This window comes from Mastigoproctus giganteus, chromosome 4, assembly GCF_048544385.1.
Source record: "Mastigoproctus giganteus isolate SK-2022 chromosome 4, ASM4854438v1, whole genome shotgun sequence".
NCBI lineage: Eukaryota > Metazoa > Arthropoda > Arachnida > Uropygi > Thelyphonidae > Mastigoproctus > Mastigoproctus giganteus.
Genome location: NC_143578.1, coordinates 183,627,474 through 183,647,500, shown reverse-complemented (window position 1 = coordinate 183,647,500; position 20,027 = coordinate 183,627,474). Strand labels below are relative to the sequence as shown.

The 20,027-nt window shown below is 36.6% G+C and overlaps 1 protein-coding gene across 1 annotated transcript in view; it reads right to left on the bottom strand.

Annotated features, from left to right (window-relative positions):
* The window catches only part of LOC150087239 (1-acyl-sn-glycerol-3-phosphate acyltransferase beta-like), an 86,325-nt gene that overhangs the window by 7,311 nt on the left and 58,987 nt on the right, over positions 1-20,027 (bottom strand). The window contains exon 4 of the mRNA XM_090372419.1: positions 15,690-15,785. Coding sequence (XP_090228545.1) covers positions 15,690-15,785 — 96 coding nt within the window. The remainder of the gene's footprint in view (positions 1-15,689; positions 15,786-20,027) is intronic.

The following is a 20,027-nucleotide window of genomic DNA, read 5'->3' as shown; positions in this document are numbered from 1 at the left end:
TCAGGTGATATACAAATACAATGGATGAAAGCTGCTATTTGTTGTTTTTTTTTTTTTTTTTTGAATCATTAGCAACTAAGGCCATATTGCTCCGGGATATGCGGTGGCCATTCCCTGACCTTTCCGCATCCTCCGTATTTGGTGGTGATGGGCTCGAACCCCGGTCTAATCAAGAAGCGTGTGCTACGCACTGTTGCTCCTTCCCACCTGGCTACAGAGGCGCCGACGAAAGCTGCACGTTAACGTTATTTACAACTGACAGGTTTTAAAAACATTTGCTAAACAGTAAGCACATGTTTAGAATTATTATCCTAGCCTACTCCCTAATGTATAAATCCTGAAGTAACCCATTGTTTATTAATTATTAAGTCTAAAATTATTATTGTTTAAAGTTATTAAGTCTCCAATCTTGTTCATGAATAACAATTAGTAATTCCACATCTAACAAATTTCTTGATGTCACTTTCCAGCCACTGGATAATACAAAGGGTACTAGGAAAGTTTTGCAATACAGCTTTGTTTATTTAATTTTTTCAAAGTAATTTCCTCTACATTCAATACACCTCTCCATCCTCCGAAACCAATCTTTAAACCAGTTCTGCCAAGTTTCACTAGGGAGTAAAGCACACTCGTTGTCCCAAGCCCGTAGAAGGTCCTCATCACTGGAAAACCGCCTCCCTTTTAGCTTCATTTTCACATGCGGGAACAGTGCAAAGTCGCAGGGAGCAAGGTCTGGACTGTAGGGAGGGTGCTCGAGAAGTTTCAGTCCTGTCGTGGTCAAATATTCGGTGCAGGCTTTGGCGCGGTGAGCTGGAGCATTATCGTGATTTAGGTACCAGATGTCCATTCTTGACTTTAGCCGCAGGTTCTTCATAGGTCCAATGACTTCAGGCAGGCATTGTTCAGTATACCACTTAGCTGTGACTGTCTTCTGCGTGTCCAAAACGACACGTTCCACAATTCTACTCGACTTGAAAAATACAGCTATCATTTTCTTCTTTACAGATCGGGATTTTCTGACAATTACGGGTGTGTCGTCATCATAAAAGACCCAAACTTTGTTTTGAGCCTTGGTCGGCAGATCGTAATAGTACAGCCAAGTCTCGTCACCTGTCACGATGTTGTTCACATACCGAGATTGTCCCTTATCAAACTTTTTTAACATCTCCCGGCACCAAGTCACACGTCGTGTCATCTGCTCTTCAGTCAGTTGATGCGGCACCCAGAGAGAACAAAGTTTCTTCACGTGCAAATGATCTTGCAGAATCGAACGAATTGCTGGTGCATTTAGGCCCAAAGTATCCTCTATCTGTTGGTAGGTCACTCGCCTGTTTTCGTCAAGCATTTTCCTCACAGCAGTAACGGTTTCCTCCGTAACTGACGTTCGTGGCCTTCCCGGCCTCTCAGAATCCTCCAGAGTGAAATTTCCCCTTTGGAATTCTCTATACCACCTGAATATTGGCTGAATGTGGACAATCATCATCGAGTGCAAGAGTCATTTCTTCTAAGCACTGGTCTATGGTTAAACCACGCACAAAATTATACCGCAAAACTGTCCTTATCTCATTTCGTGACCACGATGCCATCGCAAGCACTTTACACTCTCACTACTAATGAAAAAAAATAAGAAAAAAGTATAAAAAAAAAATAAATAATAAGAAAAAAGTATAAAAAAAAATTAAAAAAAAAAAAGTATAAAAAAAAAAATAAATAAATAAAAATAAAAGAAAAAACAGAATGCAAGTAGAGTGAGAATGCACATTACAAATGAAGTAAATGTGCATGTTCCCCCCCCTCACCTGGTAGGTTCCCCACTGCCAGCTAACATATCCCACCCCCAGAGCGGGATGGGCAGCTGGACCTTTATACCGGATTTGACACTCCTTGGACATGACACCGACGAAGACATTCTGCGGCTTTGCTGCCAACACGCCATTGGCGAACCGAACTGGGTACTCTAACCTGGTTCCCTTTAAAACCCCATCCCCAGGCAGGGAATGGAGGAGACGGATCCCTGCCTACCCCCCATATTTCGCCTGGTGGGGCTCGTCTCCACTGACCTCTTTGGGGATGCCTACTCTATCTGTCCCTATTCTTCTATCTGTTTCCTCCCCAGTCTTCAATCTCTCCCCCCCCCCTCTCTCTCTCTCACTAAATCGACCAAGTACACCCCTTAACAATGCCGCCAAATTATAACCAACGTCTAAACTCTACCGGTTTTGTGCAAATCTCTAAGATATCTAACACTATCAGCTTTTATCTAGCCTTACATGTCTAAATTTAATAACATCAAAATTTTGCCCGACATATTTGGCCTTTAACACATCTCTTTAGGGTTCAACCCTAACCAGCGATTTCCTAACAGCAATCCCATTAAGCATTAATGTCAAATGCATAAACTTTTTTTTTTTTTTTTTTTTTTTAATAGGCCCTAGCCACTGAAATCCCAGGAAACTAGGTGGCAGGACCTGCCAGAGCAAATTGCTGTGATACTGGATACACCCGGCTAGCCTCCACGTGGCAGGGTATGGGCAACGTCGGGCCCCACTAGGGGCCTGGCGGCCAATAAGCCGGATAAACAATGGGCACAACATATCACACTGCACAGACATGACCCACACACTTTCAAGTCTCTGGCTTGACAGTGTACTGTCCTCGATACAGCGAAACACACGCGGAGATGGGAGAAATCCCAGGTGCCGTCTGACACGAACATACCTTATACTAATGAATAACTGAGCCCATCGACTTGGCGCGGCGGCTACTATGCACGTATGAACATGTCTCAACATGCAGCAACAAGCAGCTTCCTGTGATTCATTGGTGCGTCATATTGCAAAACTTTCCTAGTACCCTTTGTACTTGCAGCTCTGAAGCAATATTTCCACCGTGCACAATCAGCTCAGACATCCAGGTTTGGCAAATGGTCAATCCGAGAACTAAACTTGCTGATTCTTGGTGGTTGTTATTTGGTTTTTAGGAGCATTAGCAACTAAGGCCATATTGCTCCAGAATATGCTGTGGTCATTCCCTGACCTTTCCGCATCCTCTGTATTTGGTGGTGACGGGCTCAAACCCCTGATTCTTGGATGGTTTGCTAAATTTTCCCAATATTCCTAAATGTGGCTGGAAAATGGGCAGCTGGATTTGAGAAATTTGACTGTATTATATACTACAAAAATAAAAATTAAACACAAACTTAGAGATAACTATTTTTCAAAGACAACTACAGCAAGGTAGACTTAAAAATTACATTAAAATTAATAATATCCATAAGTTAGAAGCAGTGATCCCTGTTACAACTTAAAACACAATTAGCTGGTATTAAAATAAACAGGTTGTTTCTTATATTTAAAAAAAAAAAAAAGTTTTTAAAATAGTGTGAAGAGGGAAAAAAAAAAAAAAAAATTTGTCCTGTTTCTTAATTTTTTGTATTACTGACAAAATGTAGAACTGCCTACAGAAAATATAATTTTAAAAACAACAATTCTACAAATAAAAGATGAAATACCTAAATTTGTAAAAACTTGACAGATTTAGAAACTAAAAATGGAACCCAGCTTTTGTATTTATGTGTCTAATAATAAATCAATATTCCATGGAAAGAAAGATTTCTATAGCATTTTAGAATGAAGCAATCTAACATGAGAATTAAGAGATCAGAATCAAAAATAACAGCTAAGAATTTAGTTTTAGAAATCAGAAGTGTTATCAATTTTCAAAATAAATTAAATGGAATATTAAAGTAAACATTACTGAATTAGCAGAACTAACGAGTCAATCCATAAAAATTTATAAAAACTAATCAGCACATTGTTCCTAATGCTGACATTAAGATTGCTTGTAAGTTAGAAGATGACTTCATCACAATAACAATGTCATCTGCAAATGAAAGACCAAAAATAAGAAAAATATTTATTTAGTAAATAAATCAAAGGAAATCAAAGATAAAGGACAGATGTGGGGAGAAAGAATGCCACATGCAATTGAGCCAACCTGTAAAGCAGAATAAATTCTGCCAGTCAAAACATAAAGATAAGAAATAGTGCAGTGGTTTTTAATCTTCAAAATATGTCTCCAGATCTGTCCTTGATATAGCAAATATTTTGAGGTTAATGTAAAAGGAACTGACAAAAAAAAAAATAAAATAAAAGTTTTTGATCTGAGCTGGAAAAGATGTGAAATACGAAATTCAAGTTAGGAATTGGAAAAACTTTGAAAATAAGTCTGGTCTTGCAAACAGAAGGATGAGACTGACATTTCTTAATATCTGAAATTAACTATCTATTAAATACAAACTGTCAATCTGAAGACACTGGAAGCTCATCTCTATTACAAGTAATTTTAGGAGGAAAGAAACAATGAATGAAATATGAAGTACACAACTGTACAGTGTGTTAATTGTCTGATGGCACCAGGGGTTTCTCTCATCTCCACTACACAACTGCACAATGACCTACTGTCACGTAAATTTATTGAAACGGTTAGATGAATATCACACAAGTATTTAACTTAAGCGGAAATGTTCTGAGATTCAACCAAAACCCATCCTCAAGCCTGAGGAGTTAAGAAGGTGGCATCCAGTTGTAAGAGATAACAATGCAAACAGTTCCAACAAGAATGTAATATAATTGGGACATTGAAAGAGTTGGCTTTTAGTTTCCAATCAAGAATAAGATGAAATTAAGTTAAATCTTCAAACATTGCCATTTAAGTTAAGTGTTTGTATTGTGGCAGATGCATAATATTCATGTAATCATTTCAATAAAGTTGCTTGGAACAGCAAGCAGTATAATTGTGTTTTTCCTTCACATTTCCTTAACTACGAATAGCCATGCATCTCCCCCACCCCCGCCTCCACCACCACAACAAATTTAACTAACAACTACGATAACAGCTTCTTTCTCAAAGGATGTAAATATAAAAATAGCAATGATTCAGAATCCTGTCATAAGAAAATAACAAAAGTCAGAATTTTCCCATTCATTTAAACTTTTCAAGTTTAAAGTCTAGTCATTTACTCAATTCAAGGTTATTAACCATTTGTGGACCAATGCCACATCCATCAAAAAATTCCACTTCCAGTCCGATACCACATCCAGCATGCCTGCTGACATTTCCAATTATGGAATTTGTTTTACCACTGTACTGATGCAATTGCTGTACTACCATTGACTTACATTTTACATAAACAATCTTAAAGGATAAATACATGTTTATTGACATTTATATTTGATTGTTAAATGCAGGCAACATTGTTTTTTCTTTTAGTCCTCTGGCATAACCATTAGCATTTCCAAATATGAAATTTGTTTTCCTAGTGTGCTGTTTCAATTACTGTAATGCCATCTGCATTTTAAGAAGTTTTCTCCTTTTAAGAAGTTTTCCAAGGGATGGAGGTTTAGAACTTCTTATGAGAGAAAATGACCTAAAGGTATGAAATATTAACTACACAAATAAAAACGAAAAGATACACATACATAAATTTAAGATGATTTTTAAGTACTATTTCAGAATTTATAAATATTTTACTCTGCCTATGGGAAACATTTTTAAACTGATGATTTCTAATTGCTTAGCATTCCGTTCATTAAACTCATTACCAATTTGGAAGAAGGACCTCCAAAGAAGTTCATCCTTCCAACTATAATCCTTCAAATTAGGAAAATACAATATAATTAGTATAATCAGTATAATTAATATTTGTAGTGTTAAAATAAAATTGCCAAGGAGGGACGAATAATTAGGGCCAATATGGTAGATAGACAAAAATACAGTTATTCTTTAAAGAATACTACAGAAATAAATAAAGTATTATAAATTCAGCTTTCGGCATACCTTAAAAGGTCGCAATCACAATAAGACACAACAACAATCCACTAAGTAATTCAAAACTGTTCAGAACTATCAAAACTTAATGGCAATCGGTTCATGTGGTAGACAATTATGGATATCGATGAAAACAATTGCAATATGTCACTTCCAGTATATCAAAATTTTTATACTAAAAAGGTTTCAGGGCTGAAGTCCTCAGACTAAGGAAAATTTACTAATCAAACAAGTTAGTGCATAGCATCATTTTAGTTTGTAAATCACTAAAGTAGATGAAATGCATCGTTTTTGTTACATCTCCAGGGTAGTGGTATCCTCCAAAGACTAACATTAGTCTTCTCCACTGGTGAAACGTTGCTTATTTAAGGTATATTAAAGGTATGAGTTGTAATATTGTGGCAACTCGTTGTGAAGGCATTCACAATTTGAGATGTAACAAAAAAGATGCCATTTCACCTACTTCAATGATTTACTATGAACTAAAATGATGCTTTGCACTAACTTGTTCAATTACCAAAGTGTTTATACTGTTTAATATTTTTTTAATATAAAAATAAAAAAATTTCTATATTTTCAAAAATGTATTAAGTGGGAAAACATCATTATAATAATACACTGTGTATTCCTTATCAAGTACTTTTTTATGTGGGAAAGCTTTTTACCTGGGAAACTTCATATGTGGGAAAATAATACATCACAATATATAGAGTTGATATTGGGAATTTATAAACCAAACCTAGTATAGGGGAAAACTTCTTATGTGGAATTTCTTATCTGGGTTCTACTGTATTTATGCTTCATATAAACAATGTAAAACTAAATTTATGTTTATATTCAATAGTTAACAGCAGGCATGTGTTTCCCCCCACCCTTCCTGTTTTTCAAGTCCAGTGTGGAAACTGGTGCAACTATTGGTTTTTCTGATTATAAATTAGATTTTCCCACTGTACCTGCCATCCATTTATACTCACAAAAAACAATCTTAAAAACTAAGTGGATGTTTATATTCAACTGTTAATGGCAGTTGGCATTGTTTTTTTTTTAAGAGCAAAGTATTCAGACATGCTGTCAATGCCTTTCTGATTTGAAATTGACAGACCTTTCTGAAGAAAACAGAGGGAAAAAAAAATTAAACTCTTACAAATAAGATAGTTTTTGACTGTTCCATAGGGTATGACTGGGTTTAGGTTTAACTAAATGAACTAAAGGAGTTATCAACGTGGGACTAAATGAAAAAACCGATACCAAGAAATAACGGTCTGAAGAATGGACAAACAGAATTAAATTTTTCAACAATTTATTTAAGAGGAAGAGATTTCTGCAAATATTTTGGATGTTGCAACTCTGCCCACCCACAAAATGGCAAAGAGGGAATTCAAATTAGGGGTTCTAAAGTAAAAAAACGTCAATTATCTGAATGGAAGGTTTTCTGATTTCTTTTTCCTAGGAAGAAATATTGCATTAGAGCTTTTAAATTTAAATCATTTTGTCATGCTGTTTTATATATTAGCTCATGTAAACTTGATATGTGATGCTACAAAAATAATTTTTTTGGAGCATCATGTTTCAACTAGTCTTTTTTTTTTTTCTTTTTTTTTTTTGATTGATATTGGGCTGCATGGGAAAGACTGAAAATAATGCAAAATGTTAATCAAAAAGAAAAATTGTTTCTGTTGGGAATATTTTCAAAAACATTTTTACCCATTCTGGTATTAGCTGAAACAAAATCAGGAAAGGTAGTTAGGAATTGGATAATATTTCTGATTTCTTTCTCAATATTTCTGATTAAAATATATATATTAAATAAATAAACAGTTTATTTCCATTGTAGGAAAATTTTTAAAGTTTTTGTTAGATGCATTTTTACATTTAAAAATCTCAGATACATTGGAATTCACTAAACCATGAACTCAAATTGGAAATTCAAAGTATAGTTAAATTGTAATTTACTTTTCATGAACATATTGAATTAAAGACTGAGGGAATATTTTATTTTATTATTACATTCTATTATATCAGCGGTTCCCAACCAGTGGTTCGCGAAAGTGTTCCAGGGGATTCACACTAAAAATTCTGTAATGGCGTCTGCTTAGATTTATATAGGTATATTATTGTAAACTACAAAATATAACTAATATAACTACAAAATAATAAACAATAAAGTAAAATAAAATTAAATAAAAAGTAAAGAATTGCCAAAGAAAGAAAGAAACCACATATCCCATAATTCCTTATAATTAGTTTACTATCTTACAGTATTTCATATTAAATAAATATCTAAAATTATTTCTTGACTAAATGTCCAAGAGTACAAATAAAAAAGTTGTTTATGCATGGGTGCTGCACTTCCAACATTTCTGCTACCCAGGTAGTATACATCATCATTTGATTATATCTCATATTGTGATTACCTTCACAACAAGTTGCCAAGATATTGCACTGCTTTGAATAAGTAACGCTTCACAGTGGAAAGACTAATGTTGCTTATTCTTGGCAGATACCACCACCCAGACGGGACCGTTTCGAAGCTTGTTGGCTTACTCATCATTAGATGGGCAGGTACCCTATTGTTACAATAGTGACAACCCAGTTATGAAGTATGACTCAACAATATGAGAGATGCTTCATGGTGTGCATGGTTTAATTTAAACCTGTTTCTTGACTAAATGTTTAAAAGTATGAAAGGTTGTTTATGCGTGGGCAATACAAGATATAATCAAACGATGCATGCATACTACCTGGGTAGTAGAAATGATGAAAGTACATTACCCATGCATAAACAACCTTTTTCATACTCATAGACATTTAGTCAAGAAATAGTTTTTAGATTAAACCATGCACACCACAGGCATCTCTCATATTGTGGAGTTATTCTTCATAACTGGGTTGTCACTATAGCAACATCAGGGTACCTGCCCACCCACCAAGGAGAAGACAACAAGCTTTGAAACGGTGCCATTTGGAGAGCTTGATAATCACAGAGTTTCCGAGAATAGGTAACAACAGTTTTCTCTACTGGGGAAGCGTTGCCTATCCGATGAGTTTGAGTGGTGCGAGTATGAGGAGTAACTGTCTCTTTCCTCTTTCGATGCCATTTCTTCTTCCTTTCCTACTATCACTTTCCTACACCTTTTTTTGCTTTCCTAAGTCTAATAGGGACAGAATGTGGATAACAGAGTATCTTATCCCATACCATTTTTCCAAACAGTGCTGTCTGAATGGTGGTATCTGCCAAGAAAAAGTAACATTAGTCTTCACCACTGGTGGAGAAGACTAATGTTAAGAGATTAGAAGTCAGGATAACCCACTGGTGAAGCGTTACTTATTCAAAGCAGTGCAATACCTCGGCAACTCGTTCTGAAGGTATTCACAATACGAGATATAACTAAACGATGCATGCATGCTACATGGGCAGCAGAAATGATGGAAGTGCATTACCCATGTATAAACAACCTTTTTTAAATAAAGATAGATGTTTTCCACACTAAATTTTTTTTCATTCTCAAGGATCATGTATAGGTACTTTTTTTTTTTTTTTTTTTTAGAACCTATAGTACTTAGTACTGTACATAGATTTAAGTTAGAAAAGATGAAACAAAATACTTGTTGACATTAGACTTGAACTTCTGTATGCTGTAGCCTAGTGGTCAGGTGTGCGGGTGCATAAGTACACGTGCCTTGAGTGACCGGGGTTCAAAGCCTGTGACTGCTGAATACGGTGCCGTTTCTTGTATTCTTTCTATCTTGTGAACTCCTCTGACCGTTTGGTCGTCCCGGAGTATAAACAGAAAATTTATTCATTATTTATTATTTTGTAATTTTCAGGAAATATGTATGAAGGAAAGTTGTTCCAGAAAACAGAAGTTGAATGAATAAATGAGGAAGAAGAAAAGTTGGTTCTGTGGGATTCCACTTGGACAGTAAAAGGATGTTGACTGGTTGCAGCAAGTGTTCGGACTTTTTTTTTTTTTTTTTTATGTGAACCCCAAACACGAGAGGTATTAGAACCTATGGTACTTAGTACTGTGCTTGGGTTGGAGGTTGAGAAGATGAGAAGATGAAAGAAGATATTTGTTGAAATTGGACTTGAACTTCTGTAGATTGTAATTTTCAGGAAATACATATGAAGGAAGGTTGTTCCAGAAAACAGCAGTTGAATGAATAAATGAGGTAGATGAAAAGGTGGTTCTGTGGGTTTGAAGTTGGACAGTAAATGGATGTTGGCTGGTGGCGGAACGTGTTCGGACTGTTTTGAAAGAGAGAGCGGGAATTATAGAAGCCAATTCAGAAGAACAGTGCCCATGGAAGTATCGTTAGAAGAGGCATGCAGCAGAAACAGTGCATCTATGAGAAAGTGAGTGGAGAGACTCTGTTAGAGATGAATCATTAATTAACCTAACTGTTCTCTTCTGAATGGAATCAAGAAGCTTGAGAGGTTTTGGGGGCACCATCCCAGATGTGGGAACAATATTCCATGGCAGGGCAGATTTGCAATTTATACAGAGTGAGCAGCTGTTTGGAAGAAAAGTAACGCCGAAAGCGAAAGAGAAAACCAAGTTTTTTAGATGCAGAGGAAGCAATGTTTGTAATGTGCTTTTGCCAAGAGAGATTAGAAGTCAGGGTAATCCCCAAAAGAGATATATCATTTTGCCTAGAAATCGGAGTGTCACTAAAGATAAGCACAGGAGCAGAAGAATCCTTTTTGCGAGATATAAGACAAGACTGAGTTTTAGAAGGGTTGAAATCAACTAAGTTGTCTTTGCCCCACTGGAGAATTACCTGAAGATCGGCACTTAAGGAATTGGTAGCAGATTTTCGAGAAGTTGAAGCTGATTGAGCAGGACAAGGTTTCTCAAAATGGAAAGTGGAATGCAATGTGCTATCATCGGCAAAACTATGGATAGGATTTCCAGTCAATGGAAGAAGGTCATTAATATACAAGAGGAAAAGAGTGGGGGAAAGAACTGAACCTTGGGGGACACGGGCATTAGTGGAGAAGTTAGAAGACAGAGCCATCTACCATCACTCTCAGTGAGCGATCAGAGAGAAAACTGGATAACCAATTACTAAAAACAGTTGGCAAACCATAAGATGGAAGCTTGTTTAGAAGACCTTTATGCCAAACACATCAAAAGCCTTTGAGATGTCAAGAGCAACTACCTGTGTTTCACCGAACCTTTCCATTGAATTAGTCCATAAATGGGTAACATAAGCCAGAATATCACAAGTGGATCGACACTGACGGAATCCATACTGGCGATCGTTGATCAGACGGAATGTTTCTAGGTAGTTTAAGAGTTGGCGGTTAATTGATTTCTCCATTACTTTAGAAAGAGTAGAAGTAATTGCAATAGGACGATAATCGGATGGGAGGGATTTGTCACCCTTTTTAGGAACTGGCTGGATATGAGCAAATTTCCAAGCAGAAGGAAAAACACTTTTGGAATAAGAAAGTAAAAAAATGCGGCAAAGAATAGGGGTATGTTCAGGAGCACAGGTTTTAAGAACAAGTGGAGAAATACCATCAGGACCTGGAGCTTTCTTAGCATCAAGATTCATCAAAATCCTTCTGATATCCTTTTGATGGAAGACCACAGGAGGCATTGAATGGAGCGTGTTGGGAATGGTGGGAGGTGTTTTACCAAGATCATTAATACATCAGCTGGAAGAAAAATGGGATGCTAGCCGGTCAGCTTTATCCTTGGCTGAAGTGACAACAGAACCATCTGGTTTGGACAGAGGTGGGAGCAGAGATTGGCAAAAGTTGCAGCCAATAGCTTTGGCAAGAGAGCAGAATGCTCTATTACCATTAGGGCAAGAAGCAAGTTTTCTACTCTTACCCTGTTCAAACTCTAGTTTAGACTGATTAATAACTGCTTTACAATTGTTGCGAGCTTTGGTGTAGGCAGAAAATGAAACTGAAGAATTAGAAACAAGCCAATTACGATATGCAACATTCTTCTCTTTTATTGGAAAACCAAAATGAATGAATGAATTCCATTCATTTATTGGAAAACCAAAGTTTAGATAAAGGACAAGATTTTAAAGTGGAGTGTGGGATAAAGGATTCCATTCCTGCAAGAATAATTTCACTGACACGATCTGAACAAATGTTGACATCAGAAGTTTTGAAACAGTAATCCGACCAAGGAAAAGAAGACTCTCAGGTCATCCCATTTTGCATTCTTGTAATGCCAAACAACACGAGGTTGGGTATAGCCATGAGATAAAGGTTCCATTGGAGAAGAGACAATCACCAAGTTGTGATCTGAAGTGCCTAAAGGACCTCTCATTTCAACCGTGTACTTAGAAGGGTTGTTTGTGAGAAAAAGATCAAGCGTATTGGCTGTATGATTAGGATTGTCCGGAATTCTTGTAGGTAAATGAACAATCTGTGCTAGGTCATTACTAATTGCAAAAGCCTCAGCATCTCGACCTGCTGGGTCGGTGTGACTAGAAAACGGAAGCCAGCTGGAGTTGTGAACATTAAAATCACCAAGGAAAATTACCTCACTGTTAGGAAAGTTTGACTGGAGAAAGTCAAGTTGCAAAGAGAGGAAGTCAAAGAGCTCCAAGTGATGAGTGGAGTTGGGAGAATGGTAGAGACAACAGATGAATTTGACACAATGAGGTAGAGAGATTTTAAGCCAGAGAAGATTAAAGAGAGAAGATTCCAAATTTCCAAGTCTCTGACAGGGAATATCAGAACAGACATATGCACAAGTACCACCTTTGAGGCGAAAGGAATCATACAGCGAATAATTTGGGCATCTGAGATGAGCAGTAGTTGAATCAACCGATAACTGAGATTCTGTCAGAAAAAGTACATGGGGTTTGGCAGACTGCAAGTGGAAATGGACATCGTTGACATTAGAATTGAGACCACGTATATTTGTGAAATGAATTAGAAGTGCTTGGGAGGTTCAGATCTTTTTGCAGATAAGCTTGCTCTATTATTTTGACAATGTATGGTGTATTCAATAGTAAGAAAAAGTGTGTGGGACATGCTGTATAAAGTAATGAAATTTTTGGATAGGGCGTATACGTGGTAAGAATATACCCAGATCCTTGACATAACGTGGCCTTGACAATGCTCCCCACATACACACTACTCGGACTCCCTCCAGTCACTATCTGGCAGAGTAGAAGTAGCAAGATTATGCACTAGCTGATCCAGAAGCCTCCTAGAGAGCTACCAATAGGTTCAGTCCGGTGTACTAACTAGCGGCCGGCCTGCGAACACCGTTTTAGAGCTGTACCCTTGAAATTTAAGGAATATTGGATCTCGCCACGACGTTCATCATAACCTCAAAAGTCATCAATCATACTGCATGATGGAAGAGATAGGGAAGGGTTGACCGGAACTTAGCTCTAGAGACTAAACATGGGTTCCACCACTTCAAGCCTCCAATAAGCAAAGTGGTGGTATTTCACCGGTTGATGAGAGTCATCTACCACCTAGGACTGCTTTGAAAGAGAGGGCGGGAATTATAGAAGCCAATTCAGAAGAACAGTGCCCACGGAAGTATATATAGAAATGTCATGCAACAGGAAAAGAACATCTATAAGACAGAGTGGAGAGACTGTTACAAATGAGACATTAACCTAACTGCCCTCTTTTGAATGGAATCTAGAAGCCTGAGAGAGGATTTGGGGGCACTACCCCAGATGTGGTAACAATATTCCATGGTAAGCCGGATTTGTGATTTTTATAGAGTCAACTACTGTTTGGTAGAAACGTGACGCCGAGAACGAAAAAGAATACCTGGTTTTTTAGATGCATAGGAAGCAATATTTGTAATGTGCTTTATGCCAAGAGAGATTAGAAGTCAGGGTAATCCCCAAGATCTTGCCTAGAAATCGGAGTGTCATCGAAGATAAGCATAGGAGGAGAAGAATCCTTTTTGTAAGATATAAGACAGGACTAGTTTTAGAAGGATTGAAATTAAGTTATCCTTCCCCCACATGGAGATCAACATTTAAAGATTTGGCAGTGGATACTCGAGAAGTCTATAATAGAAGTCTATTATAGACCAATTAGCTTGTTATCCTATATCTACAAGTTGTTCACAAGGGTCATTACTAACAGAAAAGCCTTTGAAATGTCAAGAGCAATGGCTTGAGTTTCACCAAACTTTTCCATTGAATTTGTCCATAGATGGACACCATGAGCCAAAGTATCACCAATGGAACAACACTAACAGAATCCATACTGGCGATTGTTGATCAGATGAAAGATTACAGATAGTTTACGAGTTGGCAGTTAATCGATTTCTCCATTACTTTGAAAAGAGTAGAAGTAATCACAATCGGACGATAATTGGATGGAAGGGATTTGTGACCCTTTTTAGGAACTCGTTGGATATGAGCAAATTTCCAAGCAGAAGGAAAAACACCTTTGGAATAAGAAAGTGAAAAAAGGCAGCAAAGAATAGGAGTAAGTTCAGGAGCACAGATTTTGAGAACAAGTGTAGAAATACCATCAGAATTTGGAGCTTTCTTAGCAACAAATTCATCAAAATCCTTCTGACATACTTTTAACAGAAAACCAGAGGAGGCATTGGATGGAGTGTACCGGGAACAGTTTGAGGTGATTTACCAAGATCATCAAAACATGAGTTGGAAGAAAAATAGGATGCTAGCAGGTCAGCTTTATCTTTGCCTGATGTGGTAACAGAACCATCTAGTTTTGACAGAGATGGGCAAAAATTGCGGCCAATAGCTTTGGCAAGAGACCAGAATGCTCGACTACCATTTGGACAAGAAGCAAGTTTTCTACCTTTAGCCTGTTCGAAATCTAGTTTGTACTGATTAATAACTGTTTTGCAAAGTATAAACAATACTTAATAATAAAATTTATTATTATGCAATGTCGCTTATAAAAATGTAGTACTGGAAATATTTTATAATAAATATTCAGAAATATTATACGATTTCAGAGAATATAGGCATTAAAAATAGTGTTGAAAGGGGTTCGCAATAAAAAAAAAAATATTACATTGAAAGGGGTTCGCGAGTCAAAAAAGGTTGGGAACTGCTGTATTATATTAATTGTTAATAGTTTCCTAAGCAATGTTATTCCTCAATCACAGATTGAGATTATCTTGCAGTGAGAATATTCCCATCATTTTATTCAACTGTATAATGGAAGAGAAAGATGTTACCTAATTTGATGTAATTAATTTCATTACATTGTGCTACTCTTACCTCTATTTCCTTTAATACAAAGAAAACAAGAATTTGAGTGTATTCTTTGCTTATTATTCATATTTGTTTATTGATTTTTACTAGACATTTCTAGTCTGTGATTTTCCTCCACTTCATTATATGTGGAATTCACTAATGAAGTGAATTTCCACTTCATTATATGTGGAAATCTGATGTCTTTATACTATACAACTCTAATGGATTATTCACAAGTCATCAATGACTCATCAATAAAGGCTGCCTTCTGTCAAATAAGAGACCAGAAAGTTTAAAACAGTGTTTTATAGTGTCGCATCATATATTAAACAAATAAGAGTAGTTTTTCAGTGATATTATTTATCTAAAAACAGAGCTTCTCTCTTTATATATAACTGCTAAGGGAGTTTATTCTATCTTAACTAAAGTTGATTGTATTATTTAGTATACAGCATTTGTGGCAGTTTAAATTCAGCTGACAACAAAAAAAGAAAATAAAAAATAAATAAATAAAAACAGCAGAATGACAGGATTATATATATTAAATTTCAGTTTACTAGTAGGGAACTATGAAAATATTGAATCTATTTAGAAACAAGTTTCCAAATATGCTCTATGTTTTCATTAGTAAGCAAGTAATCAAGCTTTTTTATTTTCTTTTTAAATTAACTTACCTGTGCCTGTGTTGCTATATGGAATGCACCTTTCTTAAAAGGTAAGAGAGTGCCATTATCATTTCTGGTACCTTCAGGAAAGATCCACATTTTGATCTATAAATAAAAAGAGTTATCTACAAATCAATCATAATTCACATTATAAACATTATTAATTTTCCATAAAAGTTATTACTATAACTCAGATGCTGTCTTAATTTTCTAAAATGCCCTAAAATTTGTTTCTTTATTGTTCGCAAAATATCTCAGAAATACATTAAAAAAAACAAATGACTGTGTTGTGGCTATCATTTGCAAGTTACTGAATGTGAAGGAACGATATTTGCCTGCCAATAGATTCTTATACCTGGAAAAGGTTCTTTTCAACAGAGATATTTGAAAAAAAATTACATCACTTGTCAGTTTTTCCTCAGTGCCATGCAGACAAATTTTCTCCAATTAAGATACCAGAACTTCTATGTAATTTGAAATTCTATTCTTATTTCAGTACTGTAACTTTGCAGATATGGATCGACACCTTTTTAATTAAAAGCAATAGCATAATTTTTGTCACGATTTTTTTTTTTTTTTTTTTGGCCTCCTAGACGTTACTGTTTTTGATATTAGATTATAATTAGATTTTATACAGTGCACGCCACTTATTGTGATCACATATGTTATCATTCATGTATGTTAATTTTTAAGAACTCTCAATTAGAAGTATATTAATACAGTACATAATAAAAAAAACCTGTTCACTGTTTGTTTGTTTGTTATTTGGTTTTTAGGAGCATTAGCAACTAAGGCCATATTGCTCCGGGATATGCTGTGGTCATTCCCTGACTTTTCCGCATTCTCCGTATTTGGTGGTGACGGGCTCGAACCCCGGTCTAATCAAGAAGTGTGTGCTACGCACTGCTGCTCCTTCCCACCTGGCTATGGAGGCGGCCCTGTTCACTGTAATCAGCACTTTGGTTTCTATAACTTTTTTGCCTTAGTTCAATTTACACAGTGCAGTGGAAGCATTTATCCCGATTTGTTCTTAAGCTCTGACATGAGTGGCTTGTTACTGACTCTTCTTCATACATTTCACATGGTTGTTGATGTCACTACTCTATGATATTGATTGATTTGGTTTTTAATGGTGCATTGGCAGCTAAGGCCATAATGCACCAAGTCAAATTTAAAGGGATGCTAAAACATTTTGGTAGCCTAGCCTACCACGTCAAGCAATTAACCATTATGTAAAAAAAGTTATAAAGTAAAGTAAAAACATATCAAATATAAAAAAAAAAAAAAAAACCAAAACTTAGATCTTCATATATAAATTAATAGAATGCGTGGGTTTGGGTTTTTTGGTTTTATTGGCGCATCAGCTACTAAGGCTATAATGCGCCAAGACCAGGTCATTTATAAACGAAAATTTTTAAACTTTCAGTGACCTAATTAGTTAGGTCACTATGTCAAAATGTATAACAAATATATAAAAGAAAAATGTAAAAAATTTTATATATGAGGAAAAATATTTATTAATTTTAAAAAAATAAAAACAGCAGACACGTTGTCATTGTCAGATAAAATCTGACTGAGTGTATAAGGCTCAGTCAGATGGTTAAAAGTGGTAGGACGGATATTGCTAAAATCTGAACATTCGACTAAAATGTGTCTGATTGATAAAACTGTGCCACAAGACTCACACATAGGAGGGTCATCCGCCCTCATAATAGAATGCAAAAAGTTAAAAACGTCAGACATGTTGTCTCTGTCACCTATAATCGGGAAGGTTGGTCACCCTGATTTATATATTATACATGTAATTTAAAACAACAAAAAAAGAAAAAAAGATTTCAATTCATTTGCGAATTTTTTTATTTTTTTTTTGGGTAATGCTACATAAGCTCATACGCTTGCTTTCTTGCATCTTCTGACTGAGTGTAAATGGTTCAGTCAGATTATTAAAAGTGGTAAAACACAAGCGTCATGCATCTATAAACAGGGCATTCTATAAAAAGATGACGGATGGTTAAAATAGCATTACACATCTCAACACATAGGTGGATCATCCGCCCTCAGCAAATAGGAATGTGTTACATGACTATGACCTATGCGGAGTCGAGAAAGAACAACTTCCTCTCTTCAAACCCCGCGTAGACTGGACTGCCATTGCGTGATTACAGGCTTAATGTGATGTAGTTTATTTAAAGCCTGTCTGTGCCAAGAATCTTGCCATTGGGAATGTAATCTAGAGCATATTTGCCTGTAGTCTATATAGGGGACTGATAGGCAATGATTATCCAGGGAAATGGCTGATTTGGCAGCGGTATCAGCTAATTCATTTCCCTGGATCCCGGTGTGGCTTGGGATCCAGCAAAAGCAAATATCAGATTCTAATTCCACAAGAGAAAAAAGAATCTGCCGGATCCAGGACAGGATCAGATGAGGGTTATACCTCACCAATACTAGAGCCTGTAACACGCTCAATGAATCACAATAAATCACATACCTTTGGTAGTTGCTATTTTTAATGTGATCCAGGGCTGTTTCTATTGCACGCAACTCTGCAGTATAAATGCTAGTTTCTTGTGGGATCTTATTGGATAATGTTTTGTGAGGAAACACAACAGCAGATCTCACATAACATTTTAACTTTGAGCATTTGTATAGACTGGCAGAAAGTCAGAATACTGCAATCTATGTGATGCAAAGAGTTGCTGGTAGACAGATGACAGTGTAGTAGCCTTCTCCCAGATCTTAAGGGAGAAGTCAAGTTGGAAAATAGGCATGCCAGGGTGGAAGGAATTGCCTTGATGACTGGGCAACGTTGTCTAACGTCATATCTAGTTCATTCAACAGCCCTCGAATCTGAATACCAAAAGGTTTGTTGGCAGTCCGACGGGTGTTGTAGAGGTTTTCCCAGTGTGGCTCAAAAACGGATGCCCACGTGGGATGATCGGGCAGGGATTTCAATTTGAAGGCATACTGTAAGGATAACTGCTTACATCGAAGAGCTAGAGATGGTTCATTTGCTTCAACATAAAGGCTTTGGACAGGAGATGTGCGAAATGCTCCAGTGGCTGTCCGGATGGCGGATTGGATCTAACCACCGAAGTACACTATCTCTAGCAGAACCATAAACCTGAGACCCATAATAGAGTTTGGAACGGACAAGTGCTCGGTAAAGACGAAGAAGGGTAGTATGATCTGTGCCCTACGAAGTTGACGAAAGGGTACGAAGGATGTTAAGCCCTTTAACACATCTTGTCCTAAGCTGACGAATATGCTGTAAAAATGTCAGTTTCTTGTCGAAAATAAGTCCAAAGAATTTGAATTCTGCTACAACTGGGATGGTTTGCCCAAGCCTTAATTCTAGGTCAGGATGGAGATTGCGTTTGCGACAGAAGTGTACACAAACAGTCTTCTGTGATGAAAATCTGAACCCATTAGCCAAAGACCAAGCTGTAAGATAATCAATAGTTTTCTGCAGTTGCCTTTCAATGACCCTCAATATTGCATGAGTGACAAAATATAGTAAAATCGTCAACGTAGAGGGCATTTTTCACCGTGGGTGGAAGTCATTCTATGATAGTTTATTTTGATTGCAAAAAGCGTGACACTTAGAATGAATCCTTGTGGGACTCCCTCTTCCTGAGAAAACACTCGCGAGAGGGTGGATCCTAAATGGACTTGAAATTGGCTATTCAAAAGAAAGTTTTTAATAAAAAGAGGAAGGTCACCTCTAAGTCCAATTTATAGAGGTCTTGTAATATTCCAAATCGCCAGGCTGTGTCATAAGCTTTTTCAATATCAAAGGAAACTGCTACCAGATGCTCGGATTTAATAAAAACATCACAAATGCAAGTTTCCAACTGGATTATATGATCCAGAGTGGATCTATTTTCTTCGGAAGCCGCATTGAGTCCTGGAAAGCTGATCATTTATTTCCAAATACCATACAAGGCGCGCATTAACCATTCTTTCCAGGACTTTGCACAAACAGCTTGTCAGAGCAATAGGACGATAGTTACTTGGATTTCTAGGATCCTTTCCTGGTTTTGGGAAAACAAGAATGATAGCCTTTCGCCAGAAATTGTTTGTTAATAAAAATTCTGTTAAACAAAATTAAAAGGTGATCCTTAGATTGTGGTGAGAGGTGTTTTAACATTTCTTAGTGGATGTTATTGGGCACCACAGCACTTGCATGTGTGAGAAAGAGTGCTACATTTAACTCTTTCTGTGAAAAGGGCTTGTTATATGGTTCAAGCCTTTTGAACAGAAGTTGTGGGTTTTCCTCACTTTTCTTTTTCAGGGTCAAAAACTCAGCGGGAAAAAATGTTATTGCAAATGTTTCCCCTAGAGTAT